The sequence below is a fragment of the Sinohyriopsis cumingii genome, chromosome 13 (assembly GCF_028554795.1).
Source record: "Sinohyriopsis cumingii isolate HCF-2022 chromosome 13, ASM2855479v2, whole genome shotgun sequence".
Taxonomy (NCBI): domain Eukaryota; kingdom Metazoa; phylum Mollusca; class Bivalvia; order Unionida; family Unionidae; genus Sinohyriopsis; species Sinohyriopsis cumingii.
Window position 1 is genome coordinate 13,258,118 of NC_142973.1, and position 27,163 is coordinate 13,285,280.

The 27,163-nt window shown below is 36.7% G+C and overlaps 1 protein-coding gene across 1 annotated transcript; it reads left to right on the forward strand.

The window, feature by feature from the left end:
* Window positions 1–1,187: 1,187 nt before the first annotated feature.
* Window positions 1,188–26,156, forward strand: LOC149784953 (uncharacterized). The gene is made up of 4 exons (XM_089978608.1): window positions 1,188–1,275; window positions 7,487–9,127; window positions 15,700–15,809; window positions 25,943–26,156. Exons 2-3 carry the CDS (start codon window positions 7,524–7,526, stop codon window positions 15,749–15,751), a joined length of 1,656 nt encoding a protein of 551 aa, XP_089834734.1. The 5' UTR covers window positions 1,188–1,275; window positions 7,487–7,523; the 3' UTR covers window positions 15,752–15,809; window positions 25,943–26,156.
* Window positions 26,157–27,163: the final 1,007 nt, after the last annotated feature.

Sequence of the window (27,163 nt, forward strand, 5' to 3'; positions counted from 1 at the left end):
AAAGATGGAAATGTATACCTAAAAAAAATCTGCATCTTAATCCAAGTTTGCAAGAAGTTGTCCCACACGTTCAAAATCGTCTGCTACCCAACGTGTCAACTTGCCGCAAGAACGAGATTCTCAAGAAATTCCCCGGCTTATAGTCTGTTTCTAAATTCTTTAGTATTTTTTCCCCCTATAAGCAAGACGTTGTAAACACAGTAATTCGTATTCATTGTTGCTTCTCTTCCACATAATAGCTTTTTTTTAAATCTCATAAAATGTTGAACTTTACTGAAAAATTTACAAGATCGGTTTAGTTTGCTTAATATCTCTTGCCATTCATTGGCATTGTTACATTGAATTTATCTAGCGTTAAACCCGACCTATTACTCGACTGAACTGCTGACAGAAACAGTCCAAAGTAATGTATTTCATTTCTAATGCCCGATGGATAAACATTACATCTTTTCAAAGATGTACGCAGAATAGGCCGACCTATCGCGAGTCATGAAAACACGGGGGTTTGTATCCCGTGTGTCCAAAATTAATATTATTTTGAACAGAATATTCTTGTGAAAATTGCCTCTTTTCAAATGGTAAGCATTGCATTATTTTATTTTCGTCAATCGGTCTAATTCGGTATGCGTTTCGCTTCAATATTGGTGATGGAAACTTTAGGTGTGCAGAAATGCCAAACAACATTGTAGCATGAAAAAATACTGTAAGTAATAATTTATACTATATATATGACTGAGTAAGTGTTATTTTATACTGTATGTATGACTAAGTGTTATTTTATACTGTATGTATGACTGATAGTTAAATTGTAAGCAACGATACAAGCCTATGTGGCCACAATCAGGTCAGAAATTATAAACTGATCAAATAACGAGCTTTTAACATTTTTTTATTTATTTTATTTTTTTTAATTATTTTTTAAAATATTTTTTTGTTGCATTTTGTTGCAACCTTGTTGCTTTTCGTTTTTATAACTGGATTCAGCAGACTCAGTTGTATGTATGATGATTTCGTTTCAGTTTGTGAAACCACTGGTTACAGAGAACAAAGAAAAGTTATGTGTAAATGGAACTATTGCCCAGACTGAATTCTCGACTAACTGAGTTCTTCCTAATTTATTTTTCTTGAATTATCGGTTTCTCGACTAAGAGCGATCAGGGTCTCTACCTGATACGGATGTATGAGCGTTTTTATATAAAGCGTCTTGTGGATTCAGATCAATCGAACACAGTTGTGCGAGTGAAGGCGTCCATGACCATTTATGTTTGTATCTAGGTAAAGCTGATACTTTTTCAGTAGTTGTTCATTTCATAAAATGAAAAACTAATTGTAATTTGTATGTAGATCTTTTATGTGTAAAATACAGAGCTATCATTCTATGCCCAAACAAATTTTGTCTTGTTGAGTCTGCAAGTAAGCTGTAAACAATGACCATGAAGATGCTCGTGTGAAAAGTACGCATCTTCCAATGGGAAGAAAATAATAAAAGCGTATACATGTATCTTTCATTTTATTGTTTAATGCAGCCAAGGAATTTAGGGTTTCACTAATATATACAATGATTAAAACGAGATCAGTATACGACCTAGTCCGATAGTGTTAGACGCCAAATGTGTGATATTCCTGAAAATTTGACTTCGCTTTCCGACGTTAATCGACCAAAGTAAACGCTACACAGCACTGTTATATTGGCAGTAGAATGGCAATCTAAAAAATACAAATATCAGGGGAAGCATCTTACACTGTAGGACTATTTACAAGCGCGAGTTCAGTTTATGTGCATGCATAAAGTGAGTAACAAGGTATGCAGAGAACTCGTCCCATGGAGAAGTCGCCCCAGAGTGGTTGGAGAAGTCACCCCAAAACTTGTCACCCAGATAACATTTTTTAACAGAATTAAATCATCTTTTATGTGATTCATATTTAGATTATTATATATGCGTGATCACAAAAGAGATATTAACTGGTAATTATAAAAAGCAATATCATAGTAATATTTAAAAGGACGAAATTAAGTCTTTATATAATCAAATGAATGATGACAGTATAGTGATTAAAAAGGATGATAAGTCTAAAACTATTATCATTATGAATCATGATGATTATGTTAAAGAAGTTGAACATCAATTAAATGATGAAAAATACTATAAACATATTATTGAAGCCCCGCCAGTAGAAATTAAATAAAAAATTTCAATATGCATTAATGAGGTCACTAAAAATAATAATTCCATATATGAGGAATTTGATACTTTCCCTCTTAACATATGTACACCTCAATTCTACATATTACCCAAAACTCAAAAATCCTGACCATAATTTGCCTTTAAATTTTCCAGGACGACCCATTATGTCGGGTTGTAATTCATATACTGATAACCTATCCAAATTTATTGATAGTGTTTTACAACCTTTAATGAAATAACTACATACATTAAAGCTACAACTACTTTCATTAAAAAGTTGAAGTCTATTCCACAGCTATCTGATAATTTCAATCCTGGTATCATTAGATGTAACATCACTATATACCAACATTCTGCATGCAGATGGTATTGAAGCATGTAAATATTTTCTTGATAACAATCCTAATAATAGCACACTATCTAGTGAAGATATTTGTAAAATAATAAAACTTTCTTGGAAAAATATTTTCAATTTAAAAATTTGAATTGCATACAAATAATGGGTATTAATATGGCTGCGACATCTCAGAATTACTATATATGATCCTTGGGGCGACTTCTCCAGGCGAAGTGGGGCAACGTCTCCGACCACCATGGGGCAACTTCTCCTGACACCTGGGATGAGTTCTCCCAGGGTGAGTTGTCCGCTATTCAAGTAACAAGGCTAGACAGTTTTGAAATTTGGTTATGTTAAGGTGGTCTCTCCTTTGGCTGATCTTTCAACTCACTCTTTATGAGATACCAAGTTTAGGCCTTATTTTGAGGTAGTATCAGAACAGTATAATATGCTTAAGTTATGTTTCTGTGCTAATACTAATGGGTTCCTTTTTAGATAATTTGACACATTTGTGTTTGCTATTTGTCCTTGGAACATTAGGCATGTGAGAGAGGAAGATGAAAACATGGAGATCCTATGTCCCAAGGCTGAGCTCTCACTTCTCTGTTAAATTAGTATGGAATAAAATATTTGTTATCACTCATAGTTGTTGGTGTATCCTGTCCTACAGTATAAGACGTCCACCCTGATGTTTATGTTGTATGGTCAACAATAGCGTTGTGTAGTGTGTTTCTCACTTGACTGATTGGGGAAACATGAGGCCATACATGTATTTTCAAAAGTATCTCACACACCTGGCTGCCCATATTGACACTTTTCCACAGATTAAAGTCAGATTGATATATTTGGCTATACTTTCTCTGATTTCATTTTCCTGGATGAATCAAATTCTGAAACAAGCAAGTGGACAAACATTTTCAATTTCTGTTGAAATAAATTTCAGTCAGTTGAAATGCAATGGTGGTTGATGAGTGCCAGAGTTGGTTGCAGTTGGAGTATGTTTCTTTAACAAAATAAGTAAAAACATTATAATGTTGGTGAAAGCAGTTATGTAGCTTCATTTTGTTAAAGAAACTTGTCCCTCCTTTAACTGACATTGGGATTCCTTGGCTACCATCACATTTCAGCTAACTAATGTGGGCTGCCAAGTGTGTAAGATATTCCTGAAAATTTGTCCCCAAGTTCCTGTCTGTTGATATGCTACACAATGCCATTTATTTTAGAAGTTAGACATCAACCTATTCAACATGAATAATCAGCGTGAAAATCTTTCATTGTATGACTAGGGTGTATCAGGTGCTTGAAATCATCATGACCCTACCACAAATGTCAAACGCATTGACTGAAACTTTCTCTAAACATTGTTCTCAAGAGAACTGTTTTGAAAACTTCACTTATCCGAAATATGAAGAAGAAAAAAATGCAGTGAATTCAAAATCTGAATCTTGTGGAAGCTAACAATAAACCTTTTGCTTGCCAAGAGCTGCAAGCCACTCAGTAAGACCAGATAATATTCATTATTGACTTCCGAAAAGCCAGATACATACATGTATCTCAATACACTACTAAACGTTTTCAATAAAATTTGGAAAACTGGCAGCTTCATGGCAAGAAGTAAAGTGTCTGAATCAAAACCTGAAAAAGGATTTTACCGAGACTTCAAACTGTAGCTCCCTATCAATGACAAGGTGTATTTCCAAAACAGTGGAACAAAATGATAAATGACAGACTCCTCTGGTATTGTGTCTTGAATTCAATAACCTACTATCAGATGTTTTGTGTGTGTGATCTTGTAAAAATGCACATGAATTTAGCCAATTTGTTACAAGAATTTTAACTAACTGCAGATCCAGGTAAACTATGTAGCAAAAGTAGATGTATGTTTTTCATTTGGTTTTCTATAATGATGGCATGCAATATATAGATTACTCTTTTTATGCTCAGACTGTGCTTTTTTGCCACTCATATTAGTGATATATTTATGCTAATACCTCTGAGGGCGTTGGCATGTATGTACTTAAAACAAAGCAGTTCACGTTCACATTTAATATAGGGTCCCTTTGATTGGGTAACCGATTATTAGGAAGAATGGGTACCTGGTTGACCTTTCCTAATTTTGTTTACATCTTTAATTATAAGTAATCTAGATGTCCTGTAAAGCATAATCTATGTAACAAACATGTAGACCCAGCCCCAAGTGGTGTTAGTACTACCCTAGTGGTGTTTATTATTATTGATAATTAGAGGGGACTGATGGATACTTATCATTTTGCAAATAATTAAATAGATGAAACAAGCAAGATTCTCAGTAGATGCATTCCCTTATGGTTTGATGTTTGGAATTTGAATGTGACCCATTTCTGATGCATGAAAATATCAGACCATGGATTTTTATGATGCTTGTTGATTTGGGTCTGAGAATCAGTCTTAATTACCCTTGATTTGCCTCACTCAGACACAAATCAATCAGTCTTAATTACCCTTGATTTGCTTCACTCAGACCCAAATCAATCAGTCTTAATTACCTTTGATTTGCCAACCACTCAGGTGGCATAGTTGTTGGAGTGTTTACCTTGGATGTGGGAGGTTGTGGGCTTGAACCCTGGCTGTGTGAAGACTTATAAAATTAGTCATTGCTAGAATTAGAATTTGTTGTACTTATATAACCCACCCCTAGATATTAATGGGCAAAGACCCAACTGGATGAGTTTCTTGAAAAGGACCCTTCACAGTGCAGCACTTGATGATAGATTGATTTGGTCTCCAACTCACACGTGATCGTTGCGACAATGTTCAGCACATGAAAGAACTTTCTGATGCAGTAAATGTGACATATTTTTAATTTCTTGAAAGAAGTTAACATTTACTCTAAAATATAGTTTTTGTGCAGTTCTATTTCCTTTGAGTATTTTTAACCAAACTTTTTTGCTGTAAATCACCCTGATTTATCTTTTATTATCTAATTACCCTTTATACACATGATTTACATCCCCCATTAATCAGGATCCTTTATATATTTTTACCATATCATCATTTTTTAAAATGTTTTATATATTTTTTGGGGTAATAAATCCATTTGATGCATACTGTTTTACCAGTCCATATAACGTTTTTATGGTGCCATATAGCCTTATAGTGCTAATGTGCTGTAAAATCTACAATCAATAAGTCATGCTAAGTTTGTATGGAGTATAAATTGGAGGAAATAATTACCTGACATGTTTTATTGACAGATCAAATCAGAGTAACAAAGTCACCAATCATGACACTCATCCTTGATAAAACTGGAAATGCCTTGTTCATGTTGTCTGATGCATTAGTTTGAACACAAGTTTTTTAATATTGGACAAATGATGCTGATATACCATCAAATATAAATGAAGATATAAAAAGTAGTGAAACCTTTAAACAACTGTTTGGACAGAAAGCGTCCTGCTGACTGAGATTTTCACAGCAAACTGTTCCTGCATTTGGCTGTTAGGCAGATTTCATACCTGTAGGCCTTATGTTACGGTTAGCACAGATGTTTGTCTACACGTGCATTTGAGTGTTGATGTTAGGTATTAGTGATTCATGACTTTTCACAAATCCCAGGGGCCAGATTTGTTAGTCCCAGGTACATTCATAAATAAAACTTGCCTAGTTTTTATGTTAAGTATTTACAGTTGTGGTCTAATTAATAGGATCATTTTGATATTTCATACAGTGTACACCTATTTTTCTGAACATGATTCAGAATTAACATTTTATGCATATTATTATGTTTTTGTTTTTGTGGAGTTTATTGCCATTTTGCACCACATAATATAGACCTCCCACTTATCCTAATATACTCATGATCATCGAGAATTTTTATTTACAAATGGGAAAATCCTGATTTCTTGACTTTTTAAAGTGCCTAAAATGTTAAAAAATATGTACCTTTTAATTTACGATAGCGGTGCAGTGAGAGCAAAAGTGATGCAGAAATTCTGTGAGGAATACACTATAGTCATAGCATGAAATTCTTTCATTTTTCCATTTTCATATTTTATGCTGATATTTAGTGTTTTAATTGAATTAACATTTTTAATTGAATTAACACTAAATATCAGCATAAATGATGAAAATGGAAAAATAATAATTTTTCATGGTATGATTGTATCATACATTTTTAAGTTAACTATAAAGACACTGGATATATCAATTCCAATCCTTAGTAAAGTTTTTGTAAATATATGGTTACAAACACTGATTCTTATATTTTGTCTCCAAATCACAATTTCTTTTCTTCTTTGGCATCCAGACAAGCATTCTCTCATACCACATTGATAAAGTGATCAAGTCCAGACTTGGACCCATGCTGACATAGGTGACATGCAAGTGATATGTAAAGGCAAGTGCCTTAGACCACTCAGCCACAAAAGGCCCCTTACACATATTAAGACTATAAGTGTAGAGATGTTACAGTGACATTATTTGATGAGAACAAATACTGAAGCGTTAACTTGGATGGCATATGTTAGTCCCATGGTTCTGTGACTGATTACATTCATTACATTAATTTCCACTATTTCTACGTATTCATTATGTTATGACAATTATTAAAAGAACTGTTGCATTTCTTCATTCCACTGAATCCAACTAATCTAACATGGTTTTTGTATAATATACCATAGATTCTCGTTTATAACTTGAGTCAAATTGCAAACAACAAATATCCTGATCTGATGTAGCATATGTACCTGCAGTTCTGGGTCTCTGATTTTTTCTTCTACTGGTTTCTCCTATCAAACTGCATTGACCCTGATCTATTGGCACATAATGCAACAGATCTGGGTCTGTGCATTTTGCAGTTAGACTCCACTTATAAGCGAGTATATATGATGCTCTTTGCAAGACTTGTTTTGCTTGGCCAAATTAATTATTTGATGTCTAAATTTGACCAGTTTTAATTTGATTTATCTGTTATATTTATTTCTAGGCATTGTTTGAGTTGCCTGTAGAAAGTGAAACACAAGATGGGTCAGCATTCGGATGTGACACTTGACATCCAAAGGGCTGTTCTTTCCCTTTGTATGGAAACATATGCACCAGGAACTGAAGTGGAAATTGATGGAATCATTTGCATGTTGGAAACTCAGTCCAAAGAATACAAAGTAGTCAAAATACACAAAACCTTTGTCATGTCAGATTTCTCCGTGAGCACAAGTACAAGAACATTCCAGGATGATATTGTAGCAAGGAGTAACAGTAATGCAAGGGATGATGAAAGGATTGCCAAAAGCTTTTCAAGAATGCCACAGGATACTCAACATCGAAGGGCAGATCTGACAGAATTGCCATATCACGAGAGTGAGAAATCAGATAGAGGAAAAGAAATGAGCAGGGGTACCCAAAACCAAAGAAACAGGATATTGAATTTAAGACCAGATGATCGAAAGGGTCTAGAAAATTACAGTTACACAATGATGCACCCGTTGCACATGGACACTGGTAGTGGAGCAAAATCTTCCAAGATGGAAGTCTCAAGTAGGAAATTATTCCAGAATTCAAGTTTTTCTCCTTCCAATAATAGAAATATAAAAAATCACCCGAATCAAAATAGGACTGATAAAAGTTATCAAGCTCGAGAGGTTTCAAAGGATTTACTAGTTGTTGTAAACCAGGAGGCTGAAAATTTACGACAGAAGTCTCTTACCACTCATGGCATTGATTCAGCAGAGACCTTGGGACCTGAAACATCAGAAATTATATTATCACAAAATACAGATCATGCATCAGAAAGTACGGATAAAGGATGCAGTCCATCAGGAAAAATGTTAGCCATGAATATATCAGATACAAATGGGCAGGATATAAAAATGCATGCTTCCTTTGCCAATAAGAGTTTTGTTAATGACGAACTAACGAAGACAGATGATGTTAATGATGATGATGATTGTATTTTTATTAAATCTGAACCAGTTCGAGCATCTGAATGTGATAGAAGCTATGTTGAAATGGCAGAGGCTAGGAAAACTGATCCTAGTTCAGAGAAAAGTGAAGATCTGTCACCAAAAAATGTTTCCAGAACTCTTTGGCAGCAACCTGATGGCTCGCTAATTCCATGCTCTTTTGGAACAGTTGATATGTGTAAAGATACGTCAGGTATGGTTCTCACTACTTCTGTCAGGTCAGACACAACCAGAACAGCGGTACTTGAATCACTTGCTACTTCTTGCAGTCAGGGAACTTCTCAGGAAGCAGAGGCAACGCCTACAGAAGAACAAACTCACATATCTTATGACAGAGATAAAATCCTCCATAGTGGTGCATTTGATGACAGCATTGTTTCTCAAACAATTATGTATACAGAAATGCAAAATGATGGTATTCTTGGAGTAGTGAGTAAAATTGATCCATCATTTTTTTCACCAGTAAGACGAGGCAGGAAACCATGTCCTACTGCACCATTTTCATGTGAACGATGTGGATTTAGGTTTGCTCACAGATCCACGCTTCATCGTCACGTCAAATTTAACTGTGGCTCAGCACGCGTGGCTTGTGACATATGTGGCAAACATCTGCAGCGCCGACCTGATGCTATGAGGCTTCACAAGAGTCAGGTCCATGGGATAACAGAGTAATGTATACTCAGATGAACTTGTTTCAACATAGTCCGTGTATGATGAAAAACAATACATTATTTATATGTCTGATTTATTTTATCTGTCAATTAGATCTTTCTTTCATTGATGTATGTAACATGGTCACATGACTGGACATTCAGAGCAAAGTTTAGATGGCAGAAATGTCAGTATTTACTCAAATTTAGCAAAATTAATAATTCATAATTCTCTGATGGGTTGAAATAAAGCTAACACCTCGTTTGGGAATTTGATTAAAGATGTGTGAAACTTTTCCACATTTTTGAACATTTCTTTATTTATTACTGCCTTTCACTTGTCCTATATCATTTTGTGATGTGGTTAAGAAACATTGTGTTGTCATCTAGGTCAGTCATAAAAGCTTGAAGCTAAAAACCTCTAAGCTTAATTTATTTGCTTTTCCAGTGAAATATTCCAGTAAATTAGACCCTAAACCTCTCATGCTTATTTTGATTATTTAGAAGTCTTATTCCAACCTGAAGGAAAATTCTTACTATATGAGCTAATTCAGACTTCCAGTGTTTGGTAGAAGTGCTAATGTCAAAAATACAATCTATCATATTTGTGTAAGGCTAGCCTTTTTACCACATGGATAAATTATAGAATGGTTCAGTTTGTTTTAATGTTCATTTGGGCCAATAAGCAGCCTAAAATCGGTAACTCTTGGCAAAAGCGGAGTTTTCCAAGTGAATTCCACCATTCTGTTGAGATTAGGGGTTGCTTTTGTTTCATTAAAATGTTCCTTCTAGAGTAAGCTTGGATAGAGATTAGTTATTAACCTTGGAGTATTTTCCCGTCTGCTGCTATTTGTTATCTTATTCTATAATGTGTCTTTACAAAGTATTTTAGTGGTGATCTGATGCAGCTATGTAAGAACCATGCTTAAAAAATTATTTTTTAGGATTACAGCCAAAACAGTTGGAACTATTGCTGTAGATGTTTGGATCATCATCATCAGTAGCTTTAGTTTCCTGTGATAACGTGTTTTGAGAAGCTATTGTATAAGACTTGTGATCTTGACTAACAACATGCTACAGTAGCTCCATCTAGGAGTATTATTGGTACAAGTTATTAGCTTAGTATTGCAGTATTATATACCATATATATTTGCGTATAAGCCTGTTCGCGTATGAACTGACCCCCCCCCCACTGAATAGGTATCAACACTAAAAAGCGCATGAACCATGTATAAACCGACCCACAACTCCATGACATCACATGGTAAGTTCTAAATGCATTTATTTAGGCAAACTTATCCTAACAAAAATTATTAAAAAGATATGGTATAAACTTGTTTGAAAAGTAATTTATTTAATTTTCTGCTTTCTTGTTTCATCCTAATTTAGATTTGTGTATAACTTGATCAAATGATGACAATAAGTTAGCAATTGCGAGTTGCTGTAACACTACCTCTCCCTTTTTTTTGTTTGTTTATGCATTATTGCATTGGACATTTTATATCAGTGTACCAGTAATTATGCTTTAATTTGCCTTGAAATTGGAAATACCTAACTTATTAAAATGTGATCCCAGTATGACAACACAACGAACAACAATACGGTTTGATTCAGTGCTCGCAATAAGGCAACAGAACATATTTATATATGGCACCACGATATGTACATTGTTTGTTTAAACATGCGCTGAATGAATTACATTCCGCAGAATAAAGTACATCCCTTGGAGTCAAATCATGGGCACCACTGTACTAAACTTTAATGATATCTCCAAAGTACAATGATGAAGTTTCAGAAATAATGCTTTGAAAATTATGCTAATACCGTAAAAGCTGAGTTGTTGTTTGCTTTGATGTAAGCGACCTTACAGCATACCTGTCAACCACTCCGGTAGCCTAGTGGTTAGAGCGTCTGTCTCGGATGCATGAGGTCCTGGGTTCGATCCCCAGCCGAGTCATACCTAAGACTTACAAAAATGGTACTAACAGCTGCCTTGCTTGGTGTTCAGCATTAAGAGGTTAGTGTTAGGACTGTTCGGCCTGGTGTCAGGATAGCCCCAGTGCTAGACATCACTATAAACTGCCACACTGCAGACATCGTAGCGATATGACTGAAAAATTGTTAAAGGTATGTTAAAAATCCAAATCACATCATATCAACTCTCATGCCAGGAGGGGAAAAAAATCTCCAGATTTTTAGGTCGTTCCACGCCCACCTCCTGATTTCATAATATCTCCTGATTTTTGCAGAGAACTCCCAATTATTACATTATGTCTTTGATTTTCATTTATCCTTAAAAAGAAAAGTCCTACATTAATAGATATATTGTATGCAATCCATGGAAACCATGTTCTGTTATATCACCTGTGAATATTGTTGCGATGAAATAATTACTAGAAAGATTCGTTTCTTTAGTGAATAAAATGTTAAGTTAAACATTGCTCACATAAATTTGATTTTTTTTACCTCTACAAGAATACAAAAATCAGAAAATAAACGAGAACAAAAAAATCAACCACAACAATAAAACTGTCAACAATTGATTGCAATCCCAAGAATGATAATAATGTGGACTTTAGCGCCTAATCTTTAGAAGCTCTAAGCGCTTTACAACATTAGACAACACCTATAACATAAAAAAACATATATAATGATATGATTACAAAAAACAAACATGAAATTAGAAAACATTAAAACATGCTGAAAATATTTAAGGTAGGAAACATAATTAGGTCTTAAATTTGTTCTTGTAGTCGAAATAAGTGAGTTTTAAGAGCACTCTTGAATGGGGTCTCTGTGTCTTTGTGCCTAAGTTCAGTGGGCAATTTGTTCCATGTTGCTCGGCCCTGGTATGCAAAAGAACATTGTCCATATGGCTTCGTTTTCATAGTGGGAATAATGAGTATACGATTGTCAGAAGAGGAGCATAAGTTTGCTGGTGTGTACACATGGGTGAGGTAGGATATGTAAATTGGACTGGAATCTGTCAGTGAAATGTAGCACAGAGAACAAATTTTGTGTTTGATACTGGATTTAGATAGCCAGTGTAGGATACAGAGCAGCAGGGAGGTGTGCTCTGATTGTAGTACTCTAATAAGGATGATCTGAGCAGCTGTGTTTTGAAGTTTCTCAAGTAGATATTGAGATGAACCAGACAGAATTGAGTTACAATAGTCCAATCTTGAATGTACTAATGAACACACAAGTGTTTTACTGGCATCAACTGAAAGGTATTTGTGAATGGTGCTGATGTGTCTCAGCTCAAGATATGCAGCCTTGCATATGTTCATGACCTTGTTTGTGCAGTGTGAGAGTACTGTCCAGTGTAACACCACGTACTGTGTGAATTTTATGTTGGTGTTGCAGATATTTATTGTTTGAGGTAAAGGATGGGAATGAGAAAGTCTTTGTGTTGTGATCAGAAAGGCCTCAGTTTTATCATCATTCATCAGCAGCTTGTTACATGTCATCCATGATTTCACATCAGAAATGCACCTCTCTACACCTTGGATGGTAGCATCAACTTCAGTTGGGTGGCTAGATTGGTATATTTGGGTGATCACTATGAATGCTGCAACTCTATATGCTATAGTGCAAATTCCTACCAAAGAAACTTACACGAATTAACACCTGGCATTTTTATACCATATATACAAACATTTATTACCATAGTTAAATTAAAAGATGGAATGAAAATGCATGCAGCATATATGTCCGTAAAAAAACTAATTCAGACTAAATATGTTTATAGTAAACAATTATACTAAATGCCTTACAAGTTGACAATAAGGAAAAAATGTATGATATGCAGCAAGGGGAAAATAGTTGCCACATGTACGGTACTGTGAGGCTGCCTTTTTAGGTTCCTTTAGTTCACCAAAATTGGGAATCCTTTATTTGCCAGTCTGTTGCTGGTGCATGCATAACACACAGTAGTGTAGAACATGGTTTCTTTGAATTATGATGGAGGACCAGTCGTTTTCACAAAATAGTTGCATTGATAAACAGGATTAACTTTTAATTAGTCATGCTGGGTTTCTTGCTTGTTTATTTAAGACTAACCTTTAGCTGTTGTGCAGTTTGGCCACAGCTGACCTGAATATGAAAATAGGGCATGTCCTGGGGGAAAATAAGGGGCGTCACATGGAAAAACAGAGCATCCTTTACAAATTTCACACATATTGGACCCATAAAATTGGTCAATATTCAGTGCAAACATGGTTTTAAAAATGCCACAAAAACCTCCCAATTTTAGGTCCCAATCTCCCAATTTTTTTATCCAGTCTGCCTACTTGGATTTTAAAAAGTTTACAGATATGCCTTACAACCCGTTGTACAAAACTACGGTAATCATGCTAATATTATGGAATGAAAGCCAATTACACATCAATGTACATGTACTGGTATAGTTGCCGGTCAAAATTCCCTCTTAACACAAGCCATCTTCAGAGTTTTAATGATTAACTGGCCTATATTGCTGTCACAAACCAAAAGACAAATCAGGCCAACTATCAACAAAGGAGATGCAGAAATGTTCAAGCTTTTCATTGTGTGGAAAGTTATGACGTTGTTCAGCCAAAACACAAAACTAAAAGTAGATTCATGATGATCATAGTTGATTATAACTAGACTTTTAGACTTTATTATTACCACTCTTCATGAACATGTAAATTATGCTGGTTATGTGCCTTGTACAATTAAACATGCGTACATTTTCATAAATATTTCCTCAGTTTGTAGGATCACTTATATCATTGAAAATGAGTAACTTGTGAGCGTGTGATTCAGTGTAAATGAAACAGTTATTATGGACTAGTTGAAACGTTATCTGGAAGAATGCAGTTCGGTCGAAACAATGAATAAAGCAAAATCTGCATCTAATATGTTTGGGAATAAATAAGGATTTAAGTGACGCTATGCATGCTTTGCACTTTGTAAGTACTGTACATTATAGTTCAGCCTGGTCTCCTGGGTAAACTCAACTGGCCTGCGAATTATCAAGTCTTTATTTACCTTTATTTAATTTTGTGTTGGAGAAATCAGAAAATATGCACATGCAAAATAATAACAAATTCAATCATAGTGCTTTATAACAGTTTAATAAGTGTAGGAACACCGAAAATGATTTTGTTTTTACATGCACATGTCTTAGGACAATGAAAAAATTATTTTTTCATGTCTCAAGATTTACAGCTCTTACAGTAGTCATCAACAAAATGACTTAAAACTGTCAAGTTTAGACATTGACATGCGGATAAGCACACACATACCCCCCTTCTTCCAGATTTTTTTTTTTCTCCTAAATTGTTTGGCTTATATGTGAGTATATACGGTACTCACTTATAGGTTGAGAACAGAGATCCTGATCTGCCATAGTATAATGTGCCTGCAGACTATGTGTTGTTTGTTCTACTGATTGCTTCTAACAAACTGCACAGAACCAGATTGGCCCATGCATTATGATATGACAGATATGGGTTTATGCAGTTTGCAGTTGGACTTGACTTACAAGTGAGTTTAAATGGCATGTTTGCAGCTTTTTAAAGGTTGATTTATTAGTTAATAATATTATATATCCATCCAAATCCATTCCCCTCAACCACAGGCTCCTCAACAAGAGGTTGGATCTAAACAGATTACATACAGATAACTTAATGGCACATTGAGAAGTACTTTTCCCTTGGCAGTGTTGTTCAAGACATAGGAAAGGAGGATGGTGTAAAAGTCATTTAAACAATATGTTCGGCAGCACTTTTTATTTTGTCTTTATGTAATTACAGTTCATATATATTCTTGAATTCATTAACACATTAACCCCTAGCGACGACTTTACAGGGCAGGAGGTAGTAACCTACTGCCGAGCTCTGTAGCATCATGGTCATGCATGATACACTAAAGTGTGTGGTATTATAGAAAGGTAGACAGATGTAGCTCTACAATGATACCAAATAATCTGGAATATCTAGTTGCACTACAAAATACAGATAGAAAAACTTAATTTTTTGGACCCGACTTTTTTTTACCCAAAATTCGCCCGTGATCGGAATCCGATTTTGTGTCAGGATTTTAGACTTTTTGGTCTCAAATCTAAGGCAAACTGGTATGAACTGCAAACAAACAGATGAGCCTTTGCAGAAAGTAGGATAAGATGGGCATTTGGAATAAAGAGTGGTCTCCATATGAAAATAATGTCTCCGTTTAGCCAAAAAAAGAAGAAAAAAGAGAACTCCAACTTTTACCCTTCTGCTCATGCACGAGTCAAATAGCCAACGAAAAATGATGTTTCTAACACAACTAGGCAGTATGTTATTGAAAGATTACCAGGGATTTGGTGTTTTCGAGTCTATTCAGAAATAGCTTTCAAAATGTGTTTCCTACTCGATTTTCAGGGGAAAGTGTAAAAAAGCTACAGGGGTTAATGTGTTAATAAACAGATTTATGAAATTTGTGCAGTTACTAATTGAAAATGCATGGAAAACTCGTTGCAACAATCTCTCAGCACACCCGCAGTCTTTGAGGAGGTTGATATCCCAAATTATCAACGTTCTAGACTATTGTTGTGTTAAAGAGTATTTTGTTCCTGTTCACAGAATGTTGTCACTGGTCAAGGCCCTTCAGAACGAGTCAAATCTAGACTGCTGAATAAGCAAGGCTGATACTAAGATGTACATACCTCAGGTCATTCTGTCTGTACTGAACGGTGAGGCAAACAATTTTAGGTAATGTAGAAATGTATCAGCCAATGTGAAGAATTAAAACCAAAAAATCTAGACTTTTATCACAGTAGATATGCATCATGTATAAAAATGATGCAATATTCAAACATTCTCAGTAAGGTGTTTATAATAATGAGTTTCCAGTAGCTTAGATTTTGCTAACTTGGATCATTTATATAATCATATTTATTTCTAGTACTGCCCTCCAACTAAAATATTTCCTCAAATTATGATTCAGGAGTTTTTACTCTTGATTCTTACAATTGCTCAGTAATACTCTTGATGGCACATATATTTACCTGTTGGTTTCAAAGGAAGAAAAGTCGGAGGGCATATACCTTTGATCAAATAGCCTCAACCGTATAGATCTGGGGATCTGATCAGGGTCTGCAGAGAGCATGTCATGGCTGCTCCATTTGTACAGCAATTGTACATTAATGATTAAATTAAAATCAAATTATTAAAGAAACGGTTTAAAATGTTACTTTATTTTTTGGTCTTTCTACATTCATAATTTTCTTCTCATGATGTTGTAAGACAAAGGTGTATATTGGAACATGATACAGTGTGATCTCGCTATAACATGGTAGTTGGGAGCCATAGAACCTGACCGTATTATAGACTGAACCATGTTATAAGCAACCAGGTCAGTTAGGTGAAGAAAATGATGCATGTAACCCCAAAAATGTGTGGTGGGGGGTTAGGTAATAAATGCGGGCCGTAATATATGTGTTTCATTGGCACAGTTACCATTTTAAATTGATGCATATTAACTCCTTAACCCCTGCCGCCTCTATAACTTCTCGTACTTTACCTTCCTTATCTTCAAGTATCACAATAACAAAGCACACTTTACCTAGCTTGTTTCCCGAGGGCCGAGTCTGAGTGGCAGTATTAGTCTAGGCCTGCATCCCACACGACGAGTTAAATTGACACAAACCTTTTGTTGATTTCAAGCCATTTCCTAATTATGCTGGCATTTTAACCAGTAAAATTTTAGCTTACATTAAGTGAACATTGCTGAGCAAAGTGAAATTTTTTTACTTTGATAGTGGCAAAAATAGTGGAAATATTTTATATTAGAAAATGATGAAATTACGAGAATCAGCTTCTGGGAGTAGACTTTTACTTAACAGACTCTGACGGAGTATTCACACGAGGTTAAGTTTGCAAGAGAGATGAGTGGAATTTCATGTGTTGATAGAGTTAATTATTCAGTGTGAATTCATAATGGATTTTATGGGTGATTCATAACAAGAGAAACAAATTGGTAAGAAAATCATTTATTTGATCTTTTACGCATGAGTTTTTTTTCTGCATGTAGTATGAAATTTACACCATTATGTACATAATTTTATTGAGAACTTCTGTGCCAAATTCTCACTGTGAATAACATCACATACATTGAATCCACAATACAAGTAATGCCATCAAAAATATGTACACACACAGATTTAAAATATTCAGTAATTTTGTCACAGGTTATATAGGTCTGAATTCAGTGGAAAAAGATAGCACAATCACGTGATGATGAAGTACATTTACTTTTCATTACGTCCGAAGTCGGTAAAAGCTAATTTGTGGTGGTAGCATTCATAAACATAAACTTTTTCCCTGCTAAAAGGAAACTTTCATGGCACAGTGAACGTGTTCCAGTCACATTGGAAAATTTAAAATTATATCAGATTCCATTACTTTTATTTAGGTTTGGTACTGACTTCCTTTGAAGAAAAGTTCTGTTTTTATTGAAAGATTATAGTTAGCTTTCTTTGATGAAGGATGCATGCATTATTGAAGTCACCGCTAAAGGTCAACTTTGGAGAACCAAAGAAATGCCCATTTCGTATTGTGTTGGCAACATCAAATAATTGTATTGCATGATTGAGACTGATTTTTTTCTCCATTTGCTTAGTACATTTTCATAACAATCTGTGCTTCAAAAGTAATGTTTTCTTTGAAATTTCAGCAAACTAATTTATCTGGGTACATTTTTAAAAAAGGTATTGGCTGTCATTTGATCAGTTGTAGTTACTTTTCCTCCCTGTCTATTGAATAGACCAACGAGTAAGATGTTGTTTGGTTGATTTTTTTTATTTGTGGTAGCGGAGTGCTTCCATGCTTGCATCAGAAATTTAACAAAGGGTCAATGGACGATAGAGATGCAGGTGTTCTGGTCTGATGACAAGGATTAGTACAGAAAATGTGAGTGTTCTGAAGGATTTAATTCTGAATGAAAAGAAGGGGAGTTTTACTTACCATCCACATACAAATGTCAGTTTATGTAAATATATTAATTAATAGCAAGTGGCCAAAAATCCAACGAAAGATAGATTATGAGACAATGCCTCGTTTGGTTGATCTCTGTTACCAGAAATATCAACAACCAAAATAGCAGATATCTCACAACATACAGTACTCATACTTGATGTCAAAATAAGTGGATTATGATATAACAATGTACTGTTAAGATGGTTTGTCAATATGGACAAAGAATTTGTTTATTTAACAATAGATAAATTTCAGGGCATGTTATATTAAGTTTGCAGCTTCCTTTCATGGGGCCTGTGAATTTCTCCATGCCAAGCCAATGGTTGTATATACAAGTTTAAACAGTCAATAATGTCACAGATGGTATATTTTGCCACCAATAAGAAAAACATCGCAGTTTGCGACACTGGCAAAGCCTTACACAATCACAGAATAAACTTTGTACATGTTATTTTTCATACTTTTAAGAAGAAAAAAACTATTTTTTCATGTATTAGAATAATACATTTCAGGAGCCATGCCACAATCGCCTTGTATTATTCATGCGCGATCTCTTCCCCAAAATAATAAACTTTTTACGTTTTTTTTCATACTTTTAAGAATGAATTGTTTTGGTGTACAAGAAAAATTTGTATATAAAATTTCGGGAGCCATGCCACGACCATTTTACATCCAAATTCATGTTATAACGGAGCGTGCTATAAGAGGGGTCACATTGTACCAGGTATAGGTTAACTAGTTGCCAGTTCTTTTTTTTGATAAAGCAATGGTTGGGGGTGGGTTCTCTATTAACAAGGAGATGGTTGTAGTGATTGTTAGAGTGGCTATCACTAAAAACATTTACTATCAGCTTCCTCATCCACATCAATGTTTCATGAATATGTACAGAAGCAAAAAGAAAGTGGAGACAGCAAAGAGGGAACAGAAAAGAATAGGTTTACTATGAGTTGGACCAGGTAAAAATCAAGAAAGATTGATTGAAGACATCAGTGGTCTCAAGTCATCAACTAACAAGTTAGTTCATGAACCTGAACAGCAGTGTCAATTGACATTGTTATGTCAGTCAAATGCTTTGAGGAGAAAAGCAGATAAGAAACAAGGAAATCTTTCTATATAAAAAGAAATTAGCAGAAGTAGAAGAAATGAATGACTGCTAAGAAGCTTCTCCCCACATATTTGTTTAGTGTTGGACATTTTTTCTTTTATGCCAGTGTTATACACAAAGTCAGTTTGGATGGCAATGCAATGTAGTGTAAACTTCGTTTGACTTGTAGTTCAGCTGAAATAATGGCAAATATAGCTTGTTTTCAAGCAGTTATTGTTTTATAATTTCTCCTTTATATGCATTCCCGAATCAGATTAACATTAGGGTTATGAGCCTGCTACCTTGACAGTAAAGCTATACTAAAAGACAAAAATCATCTTTTCTTGATTACATGTATCTCATGTAGACCAAGGGCAGTACCTCTTGCACATTATTTCCCCTTGCCACCACCAGGTATCACTAAATATTAAGCTTTGCTGTTGTACTGATAACAGCATACATTATATTTCTAACAATCCACGCCATCATTGTGTTAAAATTGGAACATCCAACTTCAAATTTGGATTTATTGTGTTGGTCAGTCATTCTTCTACAGGTTGTGTACATTATTTTTAAAACTTTTCCAAATATGACTTTGTTCCCTTTATGGACTTCGTCTGTTTAAAATCAAGTTTCAACATGCTATTGTTGAATCTTTTTGTCATTTACAAGTTAGTGCGACAATAACAGTTTTTGCTTACTCCATTTAGTAATGGGGTTGGTATTAGTTAGGAACAAGCTGAATTGCTAATTTATGCTTTGTTTTTCTTTTCTTGTGTCATTTCAGATTTCAACTAAATGCTTGAAATGTTAAAGTCCAAAGCAGTAGTCTTGAAAGCATAAAAAGTGCAACACTATTTTTGCTTATTCCACTGACATCATCAGCATACATCCAAAGTCAGCCTCCATTGCAAGTGTTGTGGGAGGACACTAGGGTCCACCTCCAGCTAAAGTTCATCACTTGCAACAGTGAGCCACAGTGACAGAGAATAATGTTGAGATGGTATAACCATCTGCATTGAAACAGATGCATCCTCTGGTCCAGGAAACAGCGATGCAGTTTTTGACATCAAGCCAGATATTACCTTTATTTCCCACACTCACTTCTACACTTTTATTCAACTCATTGGATGAGTATCCCCTCGCCACACCCATATTTTAGCCACCCCCCCCCCCATGTCCAAGCATGGCCTTCATACTTGTAAGTCCTTGCGCATGGGGTTTATACCAGATCCATTGGATCCATTTCATAATACAGCCTTGCTCTCACTGGCCATCCAACCATCCTAGCATGGGAACGTTTTTGTTAAAAAGGTCTGACCAGCTAAGATTTACAGAGATCTTTGTGACAGATCCATCCATTTAGCCATACTGCCAGTGACATACTGTTACTATGAGCAGCTGGTACTGGTGATATACTGCCAGCATCCAGGCTGGCCTTTTGCCAGGCTGACCAGCTGGCCGTTCCAGCATTGCTGGATTTCCATGTGTTCACTGCTTATCCACATGGGAGAGTTAGTAACATTTTCAAACTGGACAGAATTGAGTCATTGATGCCACCAGGTATGACTTATCCAAAGCTGCAAGCGGAACCAGATCAGGACTTGACACACAGTGAGTGTGATGAAGCTCCTACAAATCAGCCATACTCAGATCCGACCATGGAACAGAATGAATTTAGCTTGAAGGATTCATTTGAGGAAATTTATAGTAAATTCAGGATGCACTGCACCTCCTACCATTACTTTAGACAATAAAGTAAAAGCATCAGTAGATTTTGACGAGGAGGAAGAGAAGCTGTCCTTTCATCTCCTTCCCAAATGGCTAAAATTAAGTAGATCAGTGACTGGATGTTCGGTAGAATTGGTGACCCGGGGAATTCTAAGACTTTCTTTTCAGAAAGCCAAGTACCAGCACGGTTGTCATCTCACTGCTACAAAACTCACTGACACCTTCAGTACTGATCTCCTGGCCCATGACATAACTTAAGTAGCTGTTCACATGTCCACTCTGCTCTTTTACAATGTGGGCAAAAATGTGTTCCATGCCACATCGAAGCTACTCTCAAATGTAGTTGCTACATCTTCAATGTTAGATTTGGCCTCATTGGCAAATTTTCAACTTGCAGAGAAACCTGGAAGTGACCACACTTGAGAGGCAATGGCCAGGATTGCTAGAGTTATTGCAGCTCACTTTTCCATGGCCAATGAATTAACTGCTTCAACATGATGCATGTCTGCAGTCCATGTTGCTCAAGCTTTATCATACCCTGACTTTATGGATGACCCCGCTTGGGTCACCATTACTCTTAGCAGGAAAAATTGAAGTTAAGAGACAAACAGCTCAGGTACTGTCCCTCCAGCTCGCAGCTCAACCCACTCAGGCGTTTCAAAACAATCAGCCCCCACCACTGTGGAGGGACGATAAACCTGGTGGGGACCAAGTCAAGTGTACAATGTAAGATCCCAGTTCAGTGCCAACAATATATACAAGCTAGGAGGCAACCATACAGAGGCGGTAAGAACCTAGATTTCTCCACCATTGAGCCTTTTAACTCTATACAGCAAACTACCCTCCCCACTACCCACAGACAGCCTACATGTGAGTGGATGCCTCCTGCTATTTCAGGCTGAGTGGATCATCAGAGTAATTGGTTGATCAAGGTTATTTCAGGAGTGGCTTTGGATTTTATTTATCCAAACCACTCCCCTTTCCCCCTCTCCCCTCTTTTACCATCAGATTGGGAGAAGGATGCCTTCTACAACAGGAGACACAGTCACTGATCAAAAAATAGGTGATGGAGATTGTGCAAAAACCATTATCGCTGGGGATTTATTCCAGGTTGTTTCTTATTCAGGTGAATGGCAAGTCGAGGCCAATCATTGACCTGAGTTTCCTCAAGCAGTACATTTTGCAACCGGGGCCCCGAGTGGCCGAGTGGTTTAAAGCGCTCACTGTTCTGGATCACTGCCATCTCACCTCTGTCTGCATGGGTTCGAATTCAAGGCTCGGCTAGCATGGGTACATAGGAAAGCCTGTCAGTAGCTTCTCGTGGGTCGGTGGCTCTTCCCTGGGTTTTCCGGGTTCTTCCTTCACCATTTATACTGGCCGCCATGTTTAGCCTATCTTGTGCTGAAAAATGGCGTTAAGCCCTAGAACAACAACATTTTGCAACCAAAATTCAAGATGGAGACAGCGAGATCAATTTGTCTCTTCATCTGATGGGACAAGTGATCTGATGGATGCAAATTTTCACATCCCTGTCCACCCCATGTCATGGAATTTTCTTCGTTTTGCTTACTGCTATACAGCTTATCAGTTCAGAGTCCTACCTTTTGGCCTCGACATCCCTTGGGTTTTTACCTAGGTTATCGATTGCATCATCACCATGTTCCAGTAGACTTCATCTACAACGACAGCATTGTACCTGGACAACATCTTCTAGAAACATGGTAAGTTATACACTACTCCAAGGCAGAAGTGATTTTCTCTGTCACTTATAAGCCATCTAGGCTTTGGAGTGAACTGGGAAAAGTCTGACCTACATCCATCTCAGCTTTTTGTTCCTTGTGTTTGTGTAATCAGATTGTTGAACTCGTCAAGTCTATTTCCAACATAACTTTGATTTCACTGAGAGAGTTCTTGCTACTCTTTGAATTATTTGATGTGGCAGAAGACTTGATCCTGCTTGGATGTCTTTTCTATGAGCCCCTTACAAATGATGCTGTTGGCATATGGTCACCCTTATTCAAGTCCCCTTGATCAAACAGTCCTGATCATGCCAGAAATGCAATCATTCCTGCGTCAGTGGTGCAGCCCAGGTTGAATGACCATGGGATCCAGCTGGAGAGGCTCCAAGCAGAGATAATGGTATGTACTGCTGCCAGTATGTATAGTTGGTGTGGGACTGCTCTGGTGGCCTAGTGTTTAGAGCGTCTGCCCCATTCGTGGGTTCGAACCCTGGCTGAACATACCAAAGACTTCTAAAAATGGTACTGACAGCTGCATCGCTAGGTGCTCAGCATTAAGAGGTTAGTGTTAGGACTGGTTGGCCTGGTGTCAGGATAATGTGACTTTGTGGGACATCATGCTACATGTCTGCAGCATGATGCCCCAGTGCTAGACATCACTTTAAGCTGCTACACTGCAGACATCATAGCAATATTACTGGAAAATTGTTAAAGCTACGTTGAAAATCTAAATCACACGCTAACACAGTTAGGGTGCCCACCTGTTCCTGGACTTTGCTACCATTAGCGGCTGTGGAGTCAAGGGAACAGCCTCGCTACATCGACTATATGAAAATGATGGCTGTCAACAATGCCTTTCATTCCTGGAAGGATTGTTTCTCAGGCAAAACAGTCCTCATTATGACTGATAACTCTGTGGTGGTGACCTGCCTCCTCAAACAGGGTACCAAATCATCCAACCTTTGTGTTCTGATTTGGCAGTTTCTGATTGGTGCGACAATCTTCATATTAAATCAGACACATTCCCAGCAGACTCAATGTCTTGGTTGACACTCTATCCAGGAAAGGTAAAGTCATTCAGATGGAATGGTCTCTCCATGAGTCATTATTTATTTGGATCTGTTCACTTTGGGGGTTTCTGATGATTGATCATTTTGCAACAAGTTGCCCACCTTTGTCTCTCCAGCTCAAGACCCAGAGCTTGAGCCATTGATGTTCTAACAATCAGATGGGATTGGTTGTGGGCACTTGGCTACCCTCCCATGTTCTTGGTACTGAAAATAATCCAGAAGTTACAGGGTCAGAAATGCAAGATGGTTCTGATAGCCCTCTCAGATGTGACAAGTCCTGGGCTACTTATCTACTCGATCTAGCGATAGATGTGCCCAAGAAAGTTCAAGCCAACCTGAATCCTCTCCAGCAACCTCGGTCATAGGTGTTCCATCTCTGCCCCGACCATCTTCTTCATGTGTGGCTCTTGTCTAGACAGCCTTGTGAGACAAACAGTTTAAACCTTTGATTGTAGAGAGAAGCTCAAGAGTATGAAGGCATACGACAGAAAGGGTAATTTTTTCAAGGACTGGTGTCATATCAATAACATCATCCCTGGAGTGCCTCAATCTATCAACTGTCCAAATTTTTTCTCTGGCTCTTCAAGGAAAAACAGTTGGCCCCAAATACTATTAAAGTCTACCGCCCCATGATATCCAACACATTCTGGCATCATGGTAGAAATGATATTGGGCATGATAAAAATCTGCTGGATAGTTTAGTAAATTTTGATCTTAGTTGACAAAAACCCTTCACTCTGTTTCCAAATGGAATGTGCCCTGGTTTTAACATGGCTCAGTTCAAACCTTTAGCACAAACTTGGCTAAGGCTACTATCATACAGAACCTGTTTCTTGATAGCTTTAGCTTCAGCAAGTAGTATGAGTGAGTTACATGCCCCATCTGTCAACCAGAACTATCTTCATTTCAGCTTGGATGGTTCGGTGTCCTCTTGACACAACCAGAATTGTAGCCAAAAATAGGTTACCATCTATTGGCAATCAAGAATCATTCAATCACTCTCTTCCGTAGACAGGTCAAGAGCAGCGGCCATGCAAGATCTTGTTTGTGCACTCAGCGCTACTTGAAATGCACAGACAAATCGTGGCATGCATGTCTCTTTCTTCTGGTAAAAGCCGAGAAGTAGGATCTCACCCCTCAAATACTTGCTTTGTGGCTAAAATGGGTTATATGCTTAGTGTGCTCACAAGATCAGATTCAACTCATGAAGATTACCGCTCATGAGATTAGAGCAATCTCTGTGAGCTTTGTTTGAATATTCAAAGATTTAGCAGAAACTGTTGTCTGGCATGTATAGTCAACCTTCTTGAATTTTTATCTCAGAGATAAAGCATTGCAGAGGCAAACCTTGAATCTGGTAGATCCGGTAGTGGCAGCCCAAATGACCACCCAACCCAATTAAGACTTAACAATGCCTTTCAGCTTTGCTTGATTTGCCAGTGAAATTTTGTAGTTAATAAGATTTCAGTAATTATCTTCTTAACCATATATAGGGATCACAGATCAAGTAACCCTAGGCTATGTTGCTTATGTAACTAGGAGAATGGGTTATCATTAGCATGGGGAATCCAGCCATCATTCTCTATAAAGATACCTAAGGTAGAGGTCATATGCTCACCAATCCCTCCTTCTATTACCTATTCTCCAAACGTTAATGTGATCAGGGAACATGTTTGAAGGAGAAAATAAGTTTTTAAGTAAATTGTGTTTCTCCGGGAACCTTTGCCCAGTCACATTACTTAAAAGCCCTTCCAACCACCCTGCCATGCAAGCATCTTCATTAGTATATTGTTCAGCTTAAAAATTTGCAAGAGTTGTTACCCTTTGTATGAGATAAAACAGAAAATGATGATTTTTGTCTTTGAAGTACTGAGCAAGAGTTGTTGCCCTTTGTATGAGATAAAACAGGAAAAGATGATTTTGTCTTTTAGTAGAGATGGATTCTCGAGGTAGCAGGCTTATATCCCTAACGTTAATGTGATTGGGTAAGTATTCTTGGAGACACACTATTTACTTAAAAATCTTTTTCCTTTACCCGTGTTAGAAACATTTTGTTATATCTTGATTGTCTGTTAGTCCTCGAGAATCTAATTTCTGTCCTGGAATAGACTTTGATTTTTTTTTTACATAAACCTGTATGAACCCTGTATAATCAACATGTAAGATTATGTTATTGCAGATTTTACTCCACAGAACTATAAACTATGGTTTCTTTCATTTTTCAGGAGAATGAAATCTCAAGATGTCAGGCCGATTTTTCCATTTTGCCTTCATAGAAGATTTTTTTTTAAGTTGAACATGTATAAAGTGGACTTTTATTGCATACTTTCTACTTAATAGAACTCATTATTAGTTGAAATAAACAAGTAATGAAGGGTGTAAATGAATAAAAATAGCTCAGTATCCCTTTTTTTCAATGAATTAAACATCTACCCTAATCATCTTGTTTTCTTGTCATTACTAATATAGACCTTTTTTCATAAAAGTAACTACCATGCATGTATTAAGTGACCACTCTGGTGGCATAAGTTGTTAGAGTGTCCACCTTTTGATGTGGGAGGTCGCATGTTCGAACCCCAGCCAAGTCATACCAAAGACTTTTAAAAATGGTACTAGCATGGTGCTCAGCATTAGGAGTTTAGTGTTAGGACTGGTCAGCCTGGTGTCAGGATAATATGACTGGGTGGGACATCATGCTACATGTCTGTGGCATGATGCCCCAGCGCTAGACATCACTATAAACTGCCACACTGCAGGCATCGTAGCGATATTACTGAAATCTTTTTAAAAGCTATGTTAAAAATCCAAATCACACATGCACACACACACACATATATTAAGTAACTACCGTGCATGTATTAAGGGTTTTGGTAAAACACGATTTTGAGCTCCGAAGTAACAAGGTCAAAGCACTATCAAAATCATTCTACATCAGTGGCAACTTTTAGGGAAACTTGCTTTCATTGGCCCATAATTCTTATAATCATATAATATAATGCCCAACTCCCCCAAAATGGGCATTAATTTATAGAGAATTTTGGTGGTGGTGGGAGAATAGTATCTCTTGCTACTTACGCATGATTCCACAGATTGTTATGAGAAAAGGCATTGCAGTTTGATCAGGGGACAAAGGAGGAGGACCGAGGGGGCAGGGGACAGATTTTATGCTCAAAGCTTACTGCCACATTTGCCGCCTAGTATACAAAAATCATATAAAATAAACTACACAAGTGAGGACAAAAAGGTCCATATTTTTTATTAGCCATATTAAAACAGCATAAGATTATTATTCACTTGACCAGAGAAGTCAATGGTAGTTCACAGCAAAAGAAGTTTATGCACCCCAACCCCAAATTTATACCTGCATTTTTCACATCTGAAGGTCATTTCTGATACCATATGATGCTCACAGTGCAAACACAAACTCTCTTCGTAGGTGATAATTC

Coding starts and splice junctions, on each gene's coding strand:
- LOC149784953 (XM_089978608.1), top strand. CDS start 7,524: ATGGGTCAGCATTCGGATGTGACACTTGACATCCAAAGGGCTGTTCTT. Junction 9,128..15,699: donor CAGGTCCATGGGATAACAGA/GTAATGTATACT, acceptor TCCTGTTCACAG/AATGTTGTCACTGGTCAAGG.